The sequence below is a fragment of the Diprion similis genome, chromosome 3, assembly GCF_021155765.1.
Source record: "Diprion similis isolate iyDipSimi1 chromosome 3, iyDipSimi1.1, whole genome shotgun sequence".
Lineage (NCBI taxonomy): Eukaryota > Metazoa > Arthropoda > Insecta > Hymenoptera > Diprionidae > Diprion > Diprion similis.
Window position 1 is genome coordinate 7,018,412 of NC_060107.1, and position 24,880 is coordinate 7,043,291.

General features: G+C 32.2%; 1 protein-coding gene across 5 annotated transcripts in view; it reads right to left on the reverse strand.

Annotated features, from left to right (window-relative positions):
• Window positions 1-24,880, reverse strand: part of LOC124404068 — a 33,889-nt gene continuing 9,009 nt past the window's right edge. Inside the window, exons 3-7 of one of the 5 annotated variants that reach the window (XM_046877891.1) lie at window positions 11,969-12,135; window positions 8,666-8,906; window positions 4,961-5,012; window positions 3,415-3,520; window positions 1-158 (exon numbers count right to left, since the gene is read on the reverse strand). In XM_046877891.1, coding sequence (XP_046733847.1) covers window positions 3,421-3,520; window positions 4,961-5,012; window positions 8,666-8,906; window positions 11,969-12,135 — 560 coding nt within the window. In that variant the 3' untranslated portion in view covers window positions 1-158; window positions 3,415-3,420. Of the gene's footprint in view, window positions 163-3,414; window positions 3,521-4,845; window positions 5,013-8,665; window positions 8,907-11,968; window positions 12,136-24,880 lie in introns of those variants that run through there. The other 4 variants (XM_046877892.1, XM_046877889.1, XM_046877888.1 and 1 more) reach the window with 4 other exon arrangements.

Here is a 24,880-nt window from a genome sequence, read left to right on the forward strand (position 1 = left end):
TGTTACGTAATTTATTGTTGCTTTCATATAGAATTATTACACTTATACATGCTATAAGGATGATTCTGTTTCAGTTACACTACAATATCTAATATTTGGTATATATTTGTATGTATATGTATATATATATATATATATATATATATATATTTATATATTTATGTAGATTTATACTAATATTGTGTCATATAGTCACTGTATAGGTATTTTTTTAAATTATGACCTCTTCAATTTTTTTTTCTCCTTCCACTTTAGATATAAGGGCGATTATAGACGAACGTGTTGAACATCGGATCGAAGTGTTAGTGTACTTTATATACGGCGTTAATTAACTAATCGATGCATGTGGATACACAGACAAAGATAATCAATAATTCTTAAACAGGTACGGTATTCATGTATAAGTTGAAGCTTTGCTCGAAGAGAAAAAACAAAACAAAAAAACGTATACATTACTCGTTAAAAATAATTATCTCGATTTATATACCTATGTGTTGTAGGTTTATAGTTATCTTGGGTAATAATTTTTTGGTGATTAAAAAAATATACAATATAATATGTATGTATATATATATATATTTTTTTTTTTCCTTTCTAAACCAAAGGAGTATAATTTAACAGTAAATATTCAAAAATATATAAGAATATTACGTATTGGTTAAATTAAGTGAGAAAAAGAAATAAAAATACGAAGTAACAAATGAATAATATTAAATTTAAATAAATAGAGATTCTAAGAAGATAGAAACAACAAACAATAACTTATGCGTCGATAAATAATAATAATAATAATAATAATAATTGAAAGCGAAGGGTGCAGACGGTCACTCATACTGAACGTGATTACAAAATATATTTATCCATTTATCCATGTCACAGAATTGACACAATGTGTGTTCATTCATTTCTTGATTGAACAATTAAATCAATCTCGTGTCGCCATTTCATTCTAGTTATAATTGCAGATCACTTCTTTAGGGATTCGGAAAGTATGAGAAACGTTGCGGCATTCAATTTTTGTATGATCGGACGATACGTGCTGAAGCCACTTGTCTTTTATACACTTCCGGAAGTTTCATCCTTCGTTCGATTTTAATTCAACGTTATTCGGATTTTTATTTCTGTCGTAGATTTTTTCATCCTCATTATTTTTTTTTTTTTTTTTTTTTTTCTATCCTACGTGTCAAATAATCACAACACAAAGATTGAACTCGCATGCAAATTTATTGTAATTACTAACCCAATTCTACATAATTTGTATTTATTTTATTTTTTTCCTGTCTAACCCCCTTTTGTTTTTTTTTTTAATTTATTTATTCATTTTTAAAATTTTTTTGTTGTTTTTTTTTCAATACTTTTTTCTTGCTAAACGTCTATATATGCATATTTATGTAGCGAAACTAAGCTTTAAATATTATCTATGTTTAAAAATCTTTAATTCACATATTTTCTTTTTTTTTCCTTTTTTCCAAAAATCCATAAGAATATATAATAATAATAACAATAATATAATTTTGCTAAACGTAATTGTTTCCCGGCGACCCCTGCACCCTTCGAGCGCACACATACAAGCACACATTACATATATATATATATATGTATATAATAGTCTAAAGAATAAATATAATTTGAGGACAATTACACGTTTTTAATAATATAACAATATAAATTTGTATTATTATTCACTATAGTAACGGTTAGCTTAAAGACATTGCAGTCGTCGTTTTTTGGAAAATCGTTTCATTCTTGTTCTCAAACTATGCATTCAGTCATTTTTTTTGTTTTTTAAAAACATGTCGGAGATACGTGTTTTTCATTTTTCAATTTTTATTCAATTTTTCACCACTCGAGGGAGCCGAAAATCGTTGAAAAAATTACAAACGAAACTGGTAAATGTAATAAATCTTTACCGGTAATTGTTATTTCAAACTCTCTCATTGTCAAATCAGTCCATCAGTATTATTACAATTGCAATGTCCTTGCTTATATGCAGTGGTAACATAATTTAGATATACATAATATGTAGGCTGCTGTGTTACGGTACATAGATTAGGTATATATATATATATATAGAATACTCTGCAGGATTTGTTTTCAAATTTAATGATATCTTTTTTTTTCTTGCAAATATTTTTTTTCACATCGCTTGCCGATACGAACCATTTGTATAATAAATGAGGAACGACAATTCTTCATCACTCGATATCGTAACGGATTATTGGTATAGTAATACTAAAGAAGAAAAAAAAAAAAAGAGGAAAAAAACGAGTCCATCGTCCGTACACATCATCATTATTTATATAATATGTATGTAATATAATATCCGTCATAACGGAAACAATGATCAAAATAACTGAAAATAATAAGTTAATAAGCGTAAGAGTAGTTTTTATTTTTATCGATTTACGGTTTTTTTTTCTTTTTTTTTCTCTCTTTTTTTTTTTTTTTTAACGTTAAACACAAATTTTGTTCATATTGTAATATTAGCACACGTTGAAGTGTATAATATATATCTTTATAATATGATGTTTTTTTTTTCTTTCTTTCTTTCTTTTTTTTTTTATACACAACACAAATATACTGTATGTATATATATATATATATAATATAATATATTTAATGCTGTCGCTGTTGTTGTTGTTATATTGTGTGCGTGTTGTATTTTTTTCTAGTTTCATACGTACTTTAAAATCGGCAAAGTTTTCACAAGACACGGAACAAGCAACGTACCGTAAATGTATATGTATTTAATTAAGTATAGGTTAATGGATATTGCATTATGCTTGAAATATACTTTCAATATTGTTTATCTCTTCTTTCTATCATCTCAACTGATTAGATCTCTCATTTTCATCCTTTATTTTATCGTTTTCATTTGCCCTATCGCGTCATTGTCATTGCATAATTTATTATTATACACACAAAAAATTTCAATACTTGGGATTAATTCTTTGGTTATGTTTTATACATGTATAATTATATATATTTTCATATCCTAAGTTTTCTTCCCGCGACCCTCAGGTACTTATTTTAAACGTGTATTTTTTTTTTTCCTCCCCCTCCATTCGTTATCTCGAAAGTTGAAGAAATTCGGAGAAACGATTTCTATCAATCGGTTAAAGGAGACTTGGGGGGGGGGGGGGGGGGGGGGGGGGGAGTGCGAAGCAAATGAAAGGTTGAAACGAAGTTTTCTCAAAAAATAAAATAGAAATGAAATTTTTCAAATGCGCAACGTCAAAATTTATGTCAAATCACGAAGAATATTTTTATATAATCTTTATGTCTTTTGGTAACGAGTTGAATATAGTATAATTCTTGGAAAATCTCCAATTATTATTATTATTGTTATCATTGTTATCGTTATAAATATAATTTTCTAAACACTATTGTATTATGTATTGTGTGTGTTTATGTATAAATCTAGGAGATAGGCCGTTGTGCAGGTAAAGTGCTGATGGTTCTTGGACCAAGAGAGACCCACGATCTGAGCGATCGGATTTTCGGACGTATCTGCGACAGCCTGCGCACCAAAATTCAATACCAGGAGACGGTCTTATTTCCGTTTTTTTTCTTCTTGTTTCATTCACTTCGTTTTCAATGAAGTTTGAAGATAATTTTGCATTTTTCTTCTACTTTGACAAAAAAATTAGTTGTACAAAAAAAAAAAAAAAAAAAAATGTAATTACGCAATCTTTGCCGCTTTTCTAAAACGGGGATGCGTATCGATCAAAAAATAAAATGAAAAATTTTATTTGACCTTTTTTGAAAAATACTGGCAAAGACGGTATATTATAATTGCATTATTTATTACTACATAATTTGTGTGCGTTTTGCGAGCCATGCAGTATACGTATGATAGTAATAATAATAATACAATAATAATTGTAACAACAACAATAACGATAACAATAACAACAACAACTACAACTACAACAACAATACAATAACAGTAATAATGAGAATGAAAATTAATTTTTTTGGAATTCTTCCCGAAATTCGTAGCACAAATAAAAATGTATTGCGACGAAGGAGGATAAGAAATATAAATAAATAAATAAATATTAACCACGGGTATCGCGTGATATGAGAAATATGCGAGTTGAAAGTAATTCAGCGATTTGAATTGGCATCCATTTATATGTACTTTAATCATATTGTTTAACGTCGCGAAATAACTAACAAATCAATATCTTTTTTTTTTTTTTTTTTTTTTCCCCTTTTGTTAAATTCCGAACTGTTTTGTATGCCTGAACGAGTCAGATTCCACGACGTTTCAAATATACAGTATAATATATATGTATATATATATATATAATATATGTACACACACGTATAACTGTATATGTATATAGTTTAGGTTCTTTAGTTTAGTATAGGAGTTTTCAACGTTTTTTTTGTCGTACGCCTGCCGGAAATTTCTTATTTGCGACGAGTATAGGAATTAACGAAAATAAAACGGATAAAAAAAGGTAGTACGAGAAAAAAAATTTTGAAATTGAACTTCAATTATGATTCCCTGTGTTTTCGACGTGATTTTCAAAAATTTTGACGGTATTACTTGTGTACATCGCAAAAATGTGGTTTGGAGAATGCGAAATAACGAATGGGATAAAGAGAGAGAGAGAGAGAGAGAAAGAGATAAAAAATGAAAGAGGCTAGAGAGACATTTTCTTTTTGCGAGGTGTCGGAAGGTTGTTAATTACGAGATTGCAAGAGCCGCAGGGGTTTTGTAAGGAAAAGTGTTTTTTATTTTTTTCCAAGGGTTTTTCCTTACTTTGTATCTTTCTGGGATACAAGTATATATGTATATATAATATTTTTTTTCTCTGATCTACCTTTCGTATGTATTTTTTGTTCTTTTTCTTATTTTTTTTTTTTTTTTTTTTCATTCTTTTTTTGTTTGTTTTCGTTTGATTCTCAAAAACGTATACAACGGCACAAGACCTGGTGGTGCACTTACGATTGCCGTTTGCGACCCATGTTGCAAATCTTGAAATGACACAGCGCCATATCTGAAACAAACAGCAGATATATTTGTGTTAATTTTAACGATAATGTAGGAAGAGTTAAGAAATTTCAAATTTTTTTTTTTTTCTTCTTTCCTTTTTATTTTACCCTACCAAACTGTAATGACACGAGATACGTATCCATATAATTTATTACGGGGGATGTTTTGTGTTATTCACTGGATTATTGAGAATTTTTTCAGATTTTAAAAAATGAGCATTCGTAATCGACTTTAAATATTTATAAAAAAATAAACGGTTTGATGAAAATTTTTTTTTTTTTTAATTCAGATCGCATTTTTCACCGAGTAGATTGTTAGAAACAAACATGAAACGATTTTGAAATGGTCGGGGTTTAACTCTGGTCGAGTTGGCGTGGAATACCCTATACATATACAGAATTTATATATAGAATTTCGACCAAGAATAATTTTCATGAAAAATCAGAGTATATTTGTCGTTATGACGAAATGTAAAATTTATTCCTTCAGGCATTTATATGTCTCGACAAAATTGAAAAAATGGAAACGTTGTTGAACACTATTTTTCGCGTTGCATTCTTATTTTCTCATATTTTCCATCATTTTTCAATTCTTTTCTTCCTGAGAAAAGTCTGATTAATCAACAGCCGCGTGCTGAAAGCTCTATCGAATACGGGATCCACGTCTCGTCCGTATTTACGTTAATTAACCAACCCTCTCAGGAAAACAAGGACGCTTTTCAGGGTGAAAGAATATTGTGTGATAAAACTTCGTATAGATTCAAATCATATTATACAGGTTGTGTGTCCAGTTTTCCCGCCATTCTTCACTTCGTGCAACGATCGATTGGCTACGATGTGTTTTAATATCTAATAATTCTAACGCCCGGAACGTTAACATGTAAATGCATATTTTTTTTATTCAAATCATTTTCATCCCTTATCTGGTTTTCTATTCAAACTGTGATGTTTGTTTTAAAAACAATAACCCTTGTAACAATCTACCTCGTCATTTTTAACCCTAGTCTCTCCTAATTGATAATGTATCAGCTTTACGAAATAAAAAAAAAAAAAAAAAAAAAAAAAATAATTTACTAGATAGGCAGACGTCTTCTTTTTATTATAAAATCAATATTATGGAGGATTAATAACAAAATATATATTCAATTCTCTACTCGAATTGATCAATATTTTCTCTATTGTTGTTGCTTCTTTTCTTTTTTATTTTCTGACTTTTTCTAAACACACAAATCACATGTATGCATATGTATATGTATGTATTTTTGGAATTTGTTGAATCGAATTTTTTTTCTCTCCAGCAGTGTTTTCGTTGTATTCGATAATTCGCTTTGTCTATTCGTGACAATATTTTAACCCTTCTATCATCACTTTGAACTTTGTTTTCTCATTTTTTAAAGAACGGTTGAAAAGTTTAGAGTAAAAGAAGAGAAAAAAAATAACGATAATGGCGATCCGACCTGCAACAATTACGTGTTTTCCTATCGTTAGTCACGGGATTTTATTGTTATATACATGTAAGGGTGCAACAGGAGTCAAATTGATCTTCGATAGTGACGTCACGATTCGCGGGTCAAGTGTTAAACAAGTCTAATTGGTCAGACATCGCGATGCCCGATCGATTGAGTACAACAAATACTTACGGTACATAATAATCACGCTGCTGCATGTTGCAATTTGTTGAAACAACTTTGCAATATCTGCCAGTAACTATACCTACACGGTGTAATAATGAAAGTTCATGCGATTTCAACTCTGGTAGATTATTTTTATAAATTTTTTATGCTTGCAGTTGGACGATTGTCTTTTTTCTTCAATTTCATCTATATCAAGTATTCGTTGTTCAATTTTTGCTTCTTATCTTTTTATCGTTTCTTTTCAACGTTTTTAATCAGTTATCCGTCACAATTGTTATAAACACGAGGCAAGCAATTTATTTTCAAACTTACTCAACACCTCTGATATTTTTACTTTACATGTAATTAAACGTAAGCGTTACTTTATGTTTATTGCAAATGAATAATTAATCTTGTTGTGACCTTAGTCTTCTTAACCTTTAATTAATAATAAAATGTTTTATAGTTTTTTAGGGAAGCCCCCCAGCGCCGAAACGTCAAATCTTGACTTCCATTAATTTTCCATTTTACACATTGATTTTAAAACTTATGCAAATATGATCACAGTTTATAATAATAACAAACCGGTATGATATGCTGTTTAATAATTTCATGATTCGAAGTCAAGGTTCCCATTGAACCCCCGCAAGGGATTCACCGATGCACAATCGGATTGCACGCATCGTTCCAATATTATACATATTACATGCATTATTTATCTCCATATACTCATATGTGTATGTATGTATGTATGTGTGTATGCATATGTATATATTCGATTACGTAGGAGATATGGTGAAGGGAGAACGATTCTCTTTATAACGAATGATGTATACATACATGTGCGTTCTTTTCGTGTCAGGTTATTTATTGAGTTATTAACCTTTTAACCGATATACCGCATTGCGAATACGAGGAAACAGGTTGAAAAACAATTTTAAAATAAGGAAAGAAAAGAAAAAGAAAGAAAACAATATGCAATGAAATTGTTTTTACGTGTTTTTTCCCCCATTCCTGAACTTCAGATCTGTTTACAGTAAAGAGAGAAAGAGAGAGAGAGAGAGAATTTATGTCGTCTATGATATGCCGCGTATATCAATTTTCAATTTCCGGTTATGCTGTTCGTCATCGTTGCTTCCATTTTGTGTGTGTATATATATATATATACACACATGTTATGTCCCTTCTGTTATTACATTGAGTTGTACGCATCCTACACGTCTTGGATGCAAGCTTCTGGATAATCCGGTCTTACATGCCATGGATAAGAATGATGGTGATGATTTTTCTCGTTATATGATCCTGTAATTGAATTACGGAATGATGTTTGAAAATGAAATTTACGATATTTTAGAATTTAAAGAAGAGTTCGTTTTTAAAGGGCTTGGAGGATATGGCGAAGTACTAAATGTTTCGTTATTGTTAATAACATTATGAAGTTTCAGTTGAGAAAAATATGATTTACGACGCATGTTGACAAATTTTCTATCGATCATTATTTGGCTCAATCTCAAATTTGATAATAATATGGAAACATTCATTTCGCCATATCCAAATATAGATACGTTTGTCGAATGTATATAGACTGATTGCAATTGACGGCTCAGGGAAAATTGGAATTCATTGATGATAATGAAAGCGTCGAATCGCTGGAATCGATATATTTAGTAATACAAAAAAAAAAAAGAGAAGACATAAAGAGAAAATAAAAACAAAAAAAAACAAACAACAAAGAAACGAAACGTTTAAATTCAACATCGTTAATGTTATTTCCGCCAATGACGGTGGACAGGAATAAAACAACATCCTGAGCAACTTCGAGCAACATAAGCTATAACAATAAAATACAATAAAATATGAACAACCGGAGAGAAGATTTTTTTATACTTAAAAATGTTCGATGTGCTTAAAAACTCTGAGATTTAGGGTATTTGAGTCCTTGGAAACTAAGTATTTCCTTAAGTACCCCGTTTTGCCCCCTCCCCCCCCCCCCCCCATATATATATATATATATTATGTATACGATGCGAAAAATATGTACTCACAACTGCCACGTTTTTCCCAGCGTTGCGGAAGAGGGCGTTTTAGAGCACTCGGTACCGGAAGTGGTTCCCCGACTTCTTCATCCGGAAATATGTCCCTCGGGAATGCCGCGGGAGGAATTACCATTCCAGCCTTCGCTTCGAGTATTTCTTCGATGGCGATTTCTTCCTCGGTTATCTGACGAGCTCGTTCGTCGATTTCTCTCTCGCGTTGGGAAAGCTGCTGCAGCATTTGCAGTAGGCGCTGTAAAAGAATTTACGATATTTTTCTCGTTTCTTTCTTTCTTTTTTTTTTTTTTTCTTTTTTTATGCGCGTTTTTTTTTGCATTTTCTCGCAGTTTTTTCACCTTTGGTGGTAACCTTCGGTGGTAAGTATGTGAAAAAAGTGATTTTCGAACGAGAACAACACTTTTTTTTTAACTTCGACGAATGTTTAGGTTTTCATCTCCCTCTAGAATACGAAAAACAGGTTTTTCAGACAAATTTCGATGGAAAAAGTTTGAAACTTACAGGATTTTACAATCAAATGATGAGACCATGAAACAACTGACATGTTTCGTTTGATCTAAAATTTCGGTTCTACAGGAAATTAATCGATTTTCAGTGTTTTGCCGACAAACATAATCATAGTTTTTCTTCTTTATTACTTACTCTAAATGAATGATTATGTTTTTTTCAATTTAGGTATTTATTTATTTTTTTTTTAAATCACGAATTTTTTTTTTCCTCTGAATAATTCGTTGGCCGAAGTTTTTGTACAGATATTCTCCAAGTCCAATGTTTGTTTTACGGTTTTGGAAAGCCCAAATGTTCTTGCGGGCGGTTCCGGAGTTTCAGTGTTTTTTCTTTATTTTATTAGGGAAAGTGAGAGAGAGAGAGAGAGATAAAAAAAAAAAAAAAAATCAAAAAAATAAAACGAAGAGGAACATCGAGGGGGCGATATTTACTCGGGGATCAACGGCACTCAGATTCTTCACCCTCTCGCAATCTGATTCGCGATTTTCACCCTCATAATTCTCAACGACAAGTACCTCACTTGTAAAACGACGAAGCGGTTGTACGTGATCGGGATTTATTTTTTCTCCACTAAAGATGTCTTATGCATGTAATAACGGTGTAAGCTGTGAAACGACATTTTGAATAATCGATTATCATGTTTTGTGGGTAGATGTGAAATCGAGGGTGATATTCACGACGAAGAAAAGTATAATAATCAGGGTGAACAGATATATAGAAAAGCTGAGAAACCTGGAAATATCAGGGAATTTAAAAGAGGCAATTTGAAAAACCGCAAATCGTCAGGGAATTTTTACTCCGATCGTGGAAAAAACTGGAAACATCTGTTTTCCATCGTGGGAATTAGAAATGATTTTACCAGGTGACAAATTGACTCTTTCAAGTCGAGAAAAAGAAAAAAATTGGCTCAAACTGAATTTTTTGTTCATTACATTGCTCTTTCAATAAAAGTTATGTAAGTATAAAAGTTTTTCGATTGAAAAAAACAAAACAATAACGCAACTTTTCCAAAACTATCATATAATTACCAAGCATTCTTCGTTTTCAATTTATGATTTTTTTTATATAAATTTTCATTTGACTTATTTATTAATTTTTTTTTTTTTTTGTAATTCCATTAATTCAACTTTCACTCGGTTTTAAAATTTAACTTTATTATCTGTTAATTTGTCTAATCATTACTTCATCATACTGTATATAAAATCTTTTGAGAACGTGACTAAAATAATTGTTCGAAAATTTATTTCGAGATCGACAGTCGACTTATGATTTATAATTACAATTCTCCGTTGATACTGCATATTAAATTGGCGTATTGGATGATGAAATTTGCGTAAACACCGAGAGGGGCGTAAGCGATTGCTCAGCGCTCCTTTAATTCTCTATAATCTCGAAACACTCGCGTTACTTGTGCGTGGTCAGGGGAGTAGCTCGTTGCTGTTCTGTTCGGCCCGTGCATGTCGATGCTCGATAATTAATCAATTAGACCCCGGTGCAATGGATCGAGGTATTCTCATTGCTCTGTAGACACCATCGTCGCGTGTCAACGTTCCAAGTATAGCCGTGTGGAAATTTCAACCCCATGGATTAACTTATTCGTCAAGTCTCGAAACGTCAATTTTTCATTCCGTCATTGGGTTTCAGGTTTTTCTTTTTCTTTCTTCTACTTCTTTTCGGTAGTTCAAGAAAATTCTTTCCTTAAATTTTGTATCTTTTTGTCGATTATGTATGTACAGGTTAATAATTTTTCTTTTGTTTTTTTTTTTTCTACGATTTTTTAATTCTTATCAAACTTTTTCGCACCGTAATATAATCATTTTGTAATTCGAAGTACGCGGATAAAATTTCGTTACTCAGAGCTTGACGATATATATATATATACATTTTTTTATAATTTTTCCGTGAGTCATAACTTTCATAGAAGATTGGAGGAGAGAAAATGATTCTAGTCATGAAAAATTAATTCTTGCGATTGGAGAAAAAAAAAATTGTAATAATAATAATAATAATAACAACAACAATCACCTTTGCATATTGCAAAACTCGATACTCAAAGTGCCAGGTTACATTCGTAGAGTTAACGAAAATGCGGAACGCTTTAATTTTGGAAATTATCGGCTGTACTCTATATAATACGAGCTTATTTGTGCGGCGTCTGTATTCAAGCACATTACTTATTACCGCAGTAACTTCATTACCTGAGGAATACCCCGTATATTCGATACGCTGACCGACGAAACCGCACGGAAATTCATACAATATGATCTCTACGTCATATTGTTACTACATATATATATATATACATGTATATATACATGCAGTTTCGCCTAATTATTTTAGCTGCGAATCCTACCGGAAGGAAAATCGACGAAACTTGATTAACGCATGATAATGCAGGAGGGAGTTCAATTAAAAGCTACAAGATTAGGTCAGATAATTTACATTAATTTTAAAACGATCCTCTTGTTTGTTTTTCCGTGCAAAATCGGGGTTGATAATTATTAATTATTGACGCAAATTTTTTTTTGCGCAGTTGAAGTTCAGCTCAAAAGTAACCGTTTTTTACTTTCTTTTCGGTATAAGAGTATTCGAAGCATTGAAACTAGGCGAAGGTTTGGAAAATTTAATTTGCATTCTTGCCGAAGAGAGAAAAATTTGAAACACAAGTCACTTTGTTGTACGATTTTCGCATTGTTTTGTTTATTTATTTATTTATTATTATTTTTCTCTACAATTTATTCAATATACGAATTCGGGTTATGAGAAACTGAACTGGTTGCAGAAACTTACCAAGTTTTCCGGATCGTTGGCCAAACTGTTGGGGTAGAAAGCTCCTGGATCCGGATTAGCTTGGACATTGTTATTGCTCAGGATGCAGGAAAGCAGGAAAGCCAAAGTCCAAAACATGGTCTTAATGTTCAAAATTCTGAAGGCTTCTCTCTTGATTGAAGCCATTGCTAAAACAGACGAAACGGATTTCCGGCGAATTATTATCGAGTTATATAGATTGAGCGGCTGGAAATTAAACGAATATTTATGCATCATGTTTTCCCCCGTCTGCGTAAAGAAATATTTTTGGAATTCTGTTTTTTCGTTACTTCATTGAGGTAAATTTGGATTCAACCGATTCCTAATCAACTCGCTGTTCGAGTTGTGATGTAATCGTGGATTATCCTTGAGAATGTCTTTTTTTTGGTTCTGCTTTTACTTCTATAATAACTTCGAGGTTCCTGTATAGTGAATTCGGGGGATTATCTAAGCCTCAAAAATGTGCGTTCCTGATTTTGCTTCTCCTTGAATTCGCCGATATCAATGGTGAGACAAATCGTCGACATTTTTTTTGTCCAACAAATATTTGATATCTTTCGATCCTACTCGAGAGAGAGAGAGAGAGAGAGAGAAATGAGGTGGTAAAAAAAATGAAAAATAACGAGGCGTTGTTATTTATGAGATAGAAAAATTGTTAAGACGTTGAATTGTTAGACGGTCTTGTATCTAGGCGCGAACACTCTCGACGATCGGTTACCTACCAGTCTGTCACATGAAGAATTTGCGAGGGTGTACTTTCGACATGATCGAAGTGCGCGACTAACGATATGCGATAAAATTTGGAGCGGAAAGGTGGAATAAAATCCGCTTCTAGGTGAGCTTTTCGAATACACGGGGAAGGGGGGGGGGTCCTGGTTATTCCAGGACATATCGGTCGATTGGCCGAGCAACAAGTAGGTGGAAACCGAGGCCCCATTAAGCGAGGATGAGAAACGGAGTGACGTCTATGTGCGATTGGCGCATCAGCTATTGTCACGTCGTCGTCGGTAGTTATTTTGCGGTTCGGGATACGCGAACGAAATATTTCCCTTTCTCCCTCCTTTTCTCCCTCTTGCCCTAAACATGTGAAGAAAATTGTGGAGCAGATGCGTGGGAATAACGAACGTCAGAATATTGAGGGAAAGCGGATGTCGAGTATATATGTATATAACTTACGAAATTTCATTCAATACGTCAGACAGCCGCGGATTGTAAACGACGAGAGGAGATTCCACGACCATTAGTATTCAACGCAACGTTTGTCGACGCTAACGTTTGTTATACATGCCTACTTTATCATACACGCTATTCTTGGGGGTCTATCGATTATCTTGAAAGATAAATCGACGATTGACGCCGACGAGGAATCTCCATCTACGCATCCATTATACATTATCACTTTAGGCATTCTTGAGCGTCATGATTTTTATACACTTCTATACCTACACGTATATATTCTAGCTGTAAGAAATAGGGGTGGAAATGTGGTTTTTTGCCACAAATTTTTAACCTTTCGCTGGAGAAGATTTTGAAAATAACTAGCTTTTGATTGATTTAACAATTTCGTATTATGCAGATTTTGGCAAAGTTGACGATCTCGTTTTGTCCAGTTTTCGTCAAATTCGCCGATCTCATTTCGTCCAATTTTCGTCCAATTCATCGATCTTGTTTTGTTCAGTTTTCGTCCAAATTACCGATCTCGTTTTGTCCAGTTTTCGTCTAAATTACCGATCTCGTTTTCTCCTCGGGAGTTGTTTTGCAATTTCAACCTCGATTCGCCGAAGAGTGACAAAAGTTATTTGGACAAATCTGAAATCGGTTTTGGGATATCGTCGTTTTGCTCACGGAGGATTAAGTTATAGACTGACCGGCGAGCTTTTGTCCAATTTACCGATCTCCCTTTGTCCATCCTTTATCAATTAACCGATCTAGTTTTGTCCGGTTTTCAAACGACCCCGCGTCACTACTCTCGAGTTGCATGATGCAAATTGGAACTTTGTCGCCGTTGAGCGTTTATTGACTAAATAAAGCTGCAAAGTATGCTTTATCGGTGTGCGTTACTTGGTAAATTGAATGGCCCACGAGTCGGTGTGCAATTGTGTTTTATAAATTGCACGCGGCGTCATCTGAACGTTTTTTTTTTTTTTATCCTTTTTTTCTATCCTCTTCTCTCTTTTCTAGTTCTTATTATCTGCGAATATACGGACGAGCAAAGCTCAACTACTTTCAATGGACATTAATTATTGACTGCATTGTAAATTATCGCTTTGTACCGTTATTCACCGATTGTTATTGCTTGAGAATTCGACGAACTATGGCAGCTGATCGCGTTGCGAAAATTTCGTGAAAAATTTTATGGACGTTATAGAGTATAGTTCAAACTAATATCTAAACGAAAATGTCACGAAACAAATATTGAGCAATCAAAAGTGCCGTTAATAAAATTGAATTTGATCAGAACAATGTCCGCATAACATAAAATATCAAAAACAAAAGATGAGTTTTTATAGAAAACACTTTATTATCAACTACTTTTGAGACATTTTACTATTCTGCCGTTTTTTTTTTGTTTTTTTTTTTTCGTTCAATATTGTACAGTGTTTTTGATTTTAACAAATCGTAGCACATTGTTGTTTGTAAATAATTTATCTGTAAATTTTTCAAACTTGAATTTATATTCAGCTCTTCCATTGATCGTAAAAACAACTTATTTAAAATGAATACGGGTTGCATATGATGAATTAATGTTTAATCATTTAAAAATATATTCGTATTACTAATAATTCATGACATAAAATTATTCGCATTGAATTCATATGGAAATAAAATAAGCTGTTATTTATTGAAACTTGACAAACTATAACGAATCTGGGATTAACAAAACGGATAAATTATTATTTGCTAACTAACTATTTTGATAAAAAATTTGACAAGTTTCCTGGTAAATTTTAAAGTAACTGAATTTGACAACGAAATTTTGTCGTGTTATTATATTAAATAAGCGAAAAAAGTCGGACAAGTTGCGCAAGTGTAACGAAATCAAGTTGAAACACTAGCCGTATTAGATTTGCTCCTAATTTCCGCGGTTTTATCAATCGTCAGACAAACCTGTACGAACTTACAAGAAGGTGGGATAATTTTCTTTCGAAAAGTTGGAAGTTCGCCAGCTCAAATTGCGGTTTCGCCGACGTTTGCGTTATTCCGTGCCTTATGCTTGGATTACAACAAAGTATCAATTTCGAATCATCATCATCAATCATCGTCATTCCGTTTATGTCGCTCCGACTTTTAGAAGGCAAACCATAGCATACATTACTTATACGTATTGGGTAGTCCAAATGAACGTGAAAATAATTGTTTTAAAATTTTCCAAAAATTGTAACTCATAGTTTTCAACCAAAGACGTAAAAAAAAGTCGATTTTTCACAAAAACTACGTTTTCAAAAAATCCGAAACTTTTTTTCTGAACTTCCTTCGACTGGGGAGAAAAGTTTTTCATTTTTCTACGCTTGACGCGAAATAATAAAATGGCTGACTACCAACGACTTAAAAAATGTAAAAAAAGGAAGAAAGGAAAGAAAAAAAAAAAAAAATCATCTTCCCACGTTATTTCCATAAGATACTTCGATCACAAACCGAACTATATTATCATTGTTAAAGTCGATCTAGAGAGCCAGAAATTTTCACGGATTTTTTTTCATCAATCAATTTGAAAGCGTTTAACCTCCCGAGAGCACAAAAGTTCGAAAACAATCTTATCCAGGATACCACGTTGTGGTATAAAATATGTAAACGACGTGAAAATATCGTCTCGAATAAAAGTTTAACTTATGACCGTGAAGTTCGGTGTGACGTAATTAATGCATATAGGTGTAGCCTTGTTGCAAATGTCGCCTGCTCGGCTGCTCATACATCGCGCAAAAACCTCCCATGGTACGTACTAGCCTGTCGCGTTGCTCCTCAAATTTAAGATACTGCCTAACTTCTCGACGTTAAGTGCGACGTATGACGTAACGTGTCTTCTCAGTTAGCTCCAAAGAAAACTCTTAACTCTCCTCGACGACGACCGAGTTTCCACTGCAATAAACTTCCTACTCGGTTTGACCCTTTGCATTCAACTATATGTAGAAGCTTTATTACAGTCGGAAGGATTGTCCTTCGTACGTTGTGGATAGTGAAAGGGATATTAATAATAATAATAATAATAATAATAATAATTGATATAAGAAAACATTCATATCTTTGCGGTTTTGCTTATTATTAATATCAATTATGACGGTGGTCAATTTTTTTAAATAAAGCAAAGGCTATTGTAAAATTGATTTTCAATTGTTGCAAGTGTACAGAATTGAAGGACACAAGATCGAATTTAAACAGACGGAATTTGAAAATGACTTGATGACTTATTACTGTTATACACTTTTTATTAAACCATAATTGAGTAAATTTTTACGTATAATTTTACATTTTAAATATTTAAAGATGAAAGAAATAAAAGAAATAACGAATTAAGAGTGAGCCTCGAAAAAATGTCAAATGATATTAAAGAAAATTCTCAAAATAATCAAGCACAACCGTCGTCGTAGGAGTTGGAAAATTTTCTAATCAGACTTGGATGAGAATTGAATAACTTGGCTCATCTTGTTAATTAATATTCATAAGCTGCATAGTTTTGTCCATGTTTTTGCAATTATCTATTAGACGACCTGAAGAGGCGAAGAAGTCGTGGCAAATTTTTTGCATATATATGATTACTGAACGAGGAACATGACGTGTAATTAGTATCTTGTAAAAGTGAAAGTATCTATGTATATGTATATAAAAATTTAATAACAGAGAAACGAGTACATATATATATATATGTATATATCCGTCTCCCAGAATCAACTGTCAGGAAAACTTTCTAACGGATAGTGAAGTTCTAAGCTCAAATAATCCCTCAGGAACTTTCCTTATCGGAGTAAAATATCTCACGTGGATCGTGACGATGACGATGATGACGATGATGATTATGATTATGATTAGGGAAAGGTTTTGTTAATTGCTCTATAAGACATGGCCGATGTTTTAATATTGATTCAATACTAGACATATCTTTCAAGAAATTATTGCCCCGAAATGGACACTTGATCAATTTTCAAAAACTGTGTAAGCACGTTTGGAGGTAGATTTTTAGTTACTTTTAACTTCATTATTTATTTATTTACGGTGAAAATTGATTTGTTCCTACATTATTTTCTATTACGGTAACCAAAATTTTTAAGTAACTGTAAGAAATGATGTTTTTTTTATTACAGGTTTTTCTTTCATTTCAATTGTGCAATATACCAATTAAACGGTGATGAGTAAATTTATAAAATGTATATTAATACAACTGATCTGGAATGGTTTTTTGTTGTTGTTGTTATTGTTTCACATCATTGGAATAAGGATTGTAGGTTGAAATAACGTAATAATATATATATATATATATATATATATATAACAACGATGCGATTTTCGATACGCAACGCAAAGACCGGATGACATAGGCCAGAGGTATCAATTACTTGTATGAAAATTACAAACAAATAAACCAGCTTCGACGATTAATATTTAAACAGAATACACGGGTATATATGTGTACATGTATATATACACACCTATATTATATTTGCAGTTATAAGCGTGAATAAATTTTGTGTAAAACCGCGTTTCAATCTGCACGAAACGAATCCAATTATTTATGCATATAGCAAGTAATTGCATCTCAATCCAATTTTGAGGTATAGAGCAGAAGAAAAGGTCAAAGTACGTTCTTCGTGATTTAGTATAGGTAATATAATTTATACGTGCGTTTTGTTTATGCACAGTTAGCGCAATATGTTTATTTGCTAGAAAATTTTGTCGCCATTTTTTAAGGTGTACGTTTTCTTATTATCATTATCTTTTCCTTCGAATTCTCTACAGCTTGAAACAGTACCCTGGATTTTTATTTATTTTCTTTTCTACATACAACTGCTCAATTGTTTATAAACATTCAAAGTGATCTTGAGAAGGACCTTTTTTAAAAGTTCTCAAAAAATGTTCAGAAACAGTTTTTTTATCTATTCCAAAAATTTCAAGACCGTACTGATGATGGGCTGAATTTTTTTTTCCATTTCTCCCTCCACTTTCAATTTTTTTATTTTTTCATTTTGTCAGCTAAAATATTGTTTGAAAATCAAAATTGGCGAACGTCAGCTGTTGGTTGGATTCGCATGGAATTCCCCATATAAATATATATATATATATATATATATATATATATGCCTGCATCCGATTACCAGATCGTCCTAATAAAATCGCATCGCAGTCATTCGTTCAATTGGACAAGGTTTTACTGCAACGATGTCTTGTCAATTCGAACCTTCAGCTCCGATTTCTTATATTCCAAACGATTGATACAATAAGTGGGTGCAGATAAAAATTACCGAGATTCGTGGTTCTGCTTAGACGTGGAAATCCAAATCAAAAATGTTGGTATTACAATTTCTTTGGAAATATTATATACAACTACAGATTTTTGCCAAATTTTTTTTACTCAAATATGAATTGAAGTTATATTAACTACATTTGATGAAAATTTTTTTGACCCAATTTTTTATAAACTTGTAAGTTTATTTCAGCTTTGATTCTTTGAAACGTCGAAAATTGTGGGATATTAAAAAAAAAATTAGTTACACTTGAAGTTACAAAAAATCATGGAAAATTGGTTTTGCATTGAACATTAGTCGATTAGTAATAATAATGAAGAAGAAAAAAAAAAGACAGAATTGTCTTCCCATGATTTAACGAAACACTTTAATTTAAAAATTTCACATATAGACAGAATAAAAAATTAATACTCTCACTAACAGTGATTTTTTTTTTTTTTTTTTTTTTTTTTTTATTCTCCGTTCAAAATATGACAGTAAATTTTTTATTTTTTACCGCATTCGTCAGTTTTTTCGGGTCTCCGATGATTCAGCGGTGGGTGAAAATCTCTTTGAACTTCTAACGATGAGCGAAGATTTAAATTCTAAAAAGCCTAAGCTGCCACTCGTGTATGGAATTTTTGAAACCAGCTTCTAAACTAGAAAACTCTGATCCTAAAAGGCGAGCTCCTCTTAGATTAACGACTGAGAGGGAAGACCAAAGCGAAGAATGATGAAAAATTGATTATTCTACGCGGATCAAACGCCCTAGCGTCTCCGGCTCAAGCATTTTCAGTAGGTAGATAGTATAATTTATAGGTATACTGTTCAAGCTAGAATAAAAGTTCGAAAGCTCGTTAAATATTCTTTTTCCACCTTGTATAATACGCATGAATACATTTTGAATACCGACTCGACTACAACGTCCAATCCCGAATTAAATTGCGTCATTGCGTCTCGGCTCTAAGAAAAAAGCTTATAATCTGTTTTAAGTTTGTTTGTTTTTTTTGTTTTTTTTTTTTTCATCTTCTTAAGTATTTGTATTTATTTATTTCTTTCTTAAGCGTTGCATAAATTATTTCACAATATCTTGAAACAATATTCATTGGCTAAAACAATTGAATTTCTTAAAAGTCGATTCACAATATCCTTTGTTTTAATAATTGAATATATTATTTGGATAACTTTCATTAATCGTAGAGCAAACTCAGTCGATTTATTATTATTAAACCAACGACATTTTTGTCGATGAATGGTGATTTTGATGATTCCTTTTTATAGACTGACTTCTTTGCAAAATTGAAATCAATTTGACAAATGTGAAAAAAAAAAAAAAATAAAAAAAAAATAACTTCTGGAGGTTCGATTTCGTAAACAGCCGGTAAGTTGTCGAATTTGTTTGGATGGGTTGAAATAAAAACAAAAAAAAAATTGATAAACCGGTCTGAAAACAATCGTATTAAATGTACCTAAATGACGTTCATATAGAGAAGAAAGGAATTTTTAATTACATGTAAAAAGAATAAGGAGAAAGACGAAAATGATAATCGAATCCAAGATGTGTAGAGTTAGTTAAGAAAATAATACAAAGAATGAATAAAAAAATACGTGTATTGCGTTTTTACACCTTTCGGTTCTCAGAAATAGATTCCGCATGCGCGTAAAGCAGGTATAATAAAACAGGAAAGCGCGTATAAGAAAATTATACACCCTCCGATATGAAATCGAATAACGCACCGACTCGCGGTGCGGAAAATAATGGATTCTATAGCGTCGAGTATAAATCTGAATGTACGTATAACGGCAGCGAGGGAGAGGGATGCACGTGAGGGAATGGAGAAATATTGTATAAGCATATATAAAGGTATGAATCATCCGTCAAACTTCGTGTAAAATTTCTTGCACAAGTTGCGCGAGCTGCTGCTGCGTTATCTCGCTTTTTCCAAACTCTCAGCAGCTCAGCTGAGGGAAATTTATTTGTATATATATATATATATATATGTATATATTAGGGCGGCGCAAAAAAACTGACATTTTTTTTTTCGAGTCTCGTGTGACAAAATGTTAGTTTTTGATGTTTTAAGAGCCCACTGCAAAGGACAGCTCAAAGAAAAAAATTTTAAGAGGTCGCTCCAAATTTTTTAAAATGTCAAAAATCGTCAAAAAATTAAATTAAAAAAGTTATATTTTCAGTATTTTGTTTGATTTTTAATTCATGTCGTGGTGTATTGTTATCGATTCTTTCTTACTAAATTAAAGAAAAAAAATTTATGAAATTTTAATATGAATATTAAAAGGTCGCTCTAAAAGATCTAAAGAAATGCACCAAAAAATTGAAAAAAAATTATGAGTGACCTTTCAAAATTCAAATTTTGAACTGAAACTTTCGGAAACTTATTTTTTTTTGTTGTCTATAAAATTATACCGTAACGAGAAAAAAAATTTGAAAAAAATCGATTTTTGACGATTTCTGACGTTTTAAAAAATGTGGTGTGACCTCTAAAAATTTTTTTTTTAACTGTCCTTTGGAGTGGGCTCTTAAAACATCAAAAACTATAATTTTGTCACACGAGACTCAAAAAGAAAAAATAGTCTGCTTTTTTTGCGCCACCCTAATATATATGAATATACATATCAGGGTGTCCAGTATTCATGGAAATTATGGAATCACGGAATTTGATATCTTCTGGAAAAAACCTAGAAATCCCAGGGAATTTCGTGTCGTATCTGGAATATAATAATTCTCATCCTAGGTTCGTAAAGATTTAGCCATTTGGTGAGAAAAATAATAATTTTTCTTTCAACTTTCAGATAATTGTCGTGAACCATGTCCTGATCTTTTAAAAATTGCTGTGCTCTAGTCAAATATAAAATATTCTTGTTCGTGTGATTATTGTGTTTTTTTATTCATTGTTTACACGAGAACAAACTCGACAAATAAAACTGATTTCTCAGGACACTCTATATATATGGACATATAAATCGGCCTATCAGTTTTTTCCTTCCGGCGAATGAATAATACCACGGAAGCACCGAATTTTCAAACTTATTGAGCCGCTCCTGCGGTACAAATAAATGTCCGTTATAGGTCTGAAAACTGGGTGGGGGGGGGCCTCGTCGAAAGTTCGAAAAATATGAAATTTTGTATTCATGATTTTTATCAGTGACTAGAGGTGACTTTTATTATATATTGTAAAAATTTTAACTCATTCGTAGGAATGATTGACGATAAAATGAAGAACGGAGGGTTGAAAATTCAATTTTAGATTCAGTAATTTGACAGTGTTTAGAAATGTAATTTATTATTTTCACCCCCTTTTTTTTTTACCCTGTTTAGGGAAATTGTTTTCTACGATTGAATGACTTTCCTGAATCTCCTGCAGAGTTATTTAAATAACCGATGAAATTTGGCATTTTTGATATTTGCACTTTGATGTGGGCGAGTTTCAAACGTGATAAAACAAAAGTTTGAAGATTTGATACAAGATCCAGGAAATTGATACGTGATACAAGAAAAGATTTAAAAATATTAACTCTTAATTTTCACCACATTTTATGTCAATCACTTTGATAAAATCACATTGTTTTAGAAATTTTTCACCTGTAAATCCTGCCCATATTTACATGTCGGATTTGCTTTTTGCTTTCTTCCAATCAATTGACAGAATTGAGAAAAATATGTCCACCGAGCTGCAAGTGATTTGTAGGAAATTCATCAGTGGGAAAAATGCAGCTATTTTTCATTATAATCTAACAGATTGATAAAATAGTAGAACGACGTGAATTTTTCGGCGTTGTTAATACAACAAGATTCAGTTTTGTCAGTAAAATTTAGTGTTTCAAAATTATTTCCCATAGGTGACAGAGAATTTTTTTTCATTACATTAAAACCGATTATTTTGTACTCGCGTTTTTCAAACCTTTGTTTCCTCACGTTTTACTTACTTATCACATTCTTCAACAATATCGAAACATTGACAAACTAAAGAAATCAAGATTCAAAAAACACATATGTCACATGAAAAATCGTTAAGTAAAAATCGTCGTGGTCCTACCTTTGGAATCTCGTCGTAGCGTATCGATAATATTTCTTGAAATTTTCACCTTTCAACAATCCGATCAGTGTATAAATAAATATTGCGTTAAATATATGTCTATAACATATATATATATATATATATATGTATACAAGTATGGATATTTGTATAATTTATATCGAGATAATCGAGAGTAATTTGTTATTCCTCGGTAAAAGTAGAAGGAGAATCGGTATCTGCGGTGAAAAATTGTTTGTTTCCTTTGCTTTTAATTTTATAAATAAACGAATTTTCTTTCTCCTCCGTTAATAGTAAATTTATCTACCGCCTTTAGATTTTTGTCTAGTTCAATTATTTCGAAAAATCCTTGCTTGTTTCAAACGAATTAATCCTAAAACCGAACACTCGCACGTTTTTGAAAAAATCGGTGATCCCTCTCGATCGATCAGCCAGCCAGCCAGCCAGCCAGCCACTCAGTCAGTCAGTCGGTCAGTCAGTCAGTTGGGATCAGGTATTACTATCGGCGATGCAGCAGGTCGATGGATTCGCGTTCCGTTCTCCCGATTCTCGAGTGAGCCGTTTCTGTCAGGGCGCTCGCTATTATACGCCAACCTGCCACCCCGCAACCCCTGCACCCAACCATGGTTCCCACCCTCCTACCCACCACCTGTGGAGCGGAGGTGTAACCAACCCTGTTTCTCTCTCTCTCTCATTCTCTCTCTCTCTTTCTCTTTCTCTCTATCATCCCTCTTCCCCGTTCGAAAATCGAAATTTTACAACGTCGAAGTTACTCGCCACGTTTTTAGATATGTTATTTAATTTTAACAACGATTTTAATCAACGAATTAACGATACAGTAACGAAAACGAAAACCTAAAACACCGTGGGAAAAAAACAAAAAACAAATGAAGACAAGTGGCTTTAGGATGGCCATGATCCAGCCCTCGAACTTTTTGTTCTCACACTACTTAGAGGTTCTAATCGTAAGTTTACAGAAAAAATTATATTAATATCTAACTCAAATTTCGAACTACAAATTTAGATTCGTGATCAACGATTTAAAAGCCCTCGGGTGCCGTATTATTTGAAAATATGACGATTTTCTTCATCTTTAACTACCCTGTAGTGGATTATTTATTACAAATTTTTGAAGTCTGAACTTTGATTCGTTATCGGTGACCTGAAAAACCTCTCCGCTCACTAATTTATACAAAAATCCAAATATTTTTAGATTCATTTCCCACCATATTGGATCCGCCACCTTGAAATTTTTGAAATTTGATTTCGGATTTATAATCAGCGACCCCGAAAATCCTTGAATTAATAAGTATTTCGACCGGATTTGTTCAGATTTCAAATTTTCATCCGCCATATTGGATCAGCTACCTTGAATTTTTTATATCTAATTTTAGACTCGCAATCAGTGACCACAAAAACCGCAGAATACTACCTTATCAAAATAATATGCCACGCAAATGGGGTTAAACCACGAATGAGAAAAATATATACAAGTAGAAAAAAATGGAATAAAAATATTATTGCATATTCGAAATGGTAATCGTTACAAGAATTTGGTTTGGGCGGGGGGTGAAGAATCATGATGGCATAATAATCGCCTTATCTCGCTCGTTTATAACCCTCATCGAGAATTACCATCGAGATAATGCTATTTGCAGACTCGAGGAGTTGATTGCGAATAGATGTTCCCGTAAGTTCCGACCTCCTGCGGTAAAGCCTAGCCAAATAACGCGCTTAACTTTGTATCAACAATTGAACACCCGGCTTTCCTCATTAGCCATATGACATTCCCCGTCGAAATGTCACCTGTATAACAAAACATATGTATCTATATATATATATTATTTATTAGGGTGGCGCAAAAAAACCGACTATTTTTTTTTTGAGTCTCATCCGACAAAATGTTAGTTTTTGATGTTTTGAGAGCCCACTCCAAAGGAAACTTGAAAAAAAAATTTTTAAGAGGTCGCTCCACATTTTTTAAAACGTCAGAAATCGTCAAAAATCGATTTTTTTTTTCTAATTTTTTATCTCGTTACGGTATAATTTTATAGACAAAGAAGAAAATAAGTTTCCGAAAGTTTTAGTTCAAAATTTGAATTTTGAAAGGTCGCTCATAATTTTTTTTCAATTTTTTAGTGCATTTCTTTAGATCTTTTCGAGCGACCTTTTAATATTCATATTAAAATTTCATACATTTTTTTTCTTTGATTTAGTGAGAAAGAATCGATAACAATACACCACGACATGAATTAAAAATCAAACAAAATACTGAAAATATAATTTTTTTAATTTAATTTTTTGACGATTTTAGACATTTTAAAAAATTTGGAGCGACCTCTTAAAATTTCTTTTTTAGCTGCCCTTTGGAGTGGGCTCTTAAAACATCAAAAACTAACATTTTG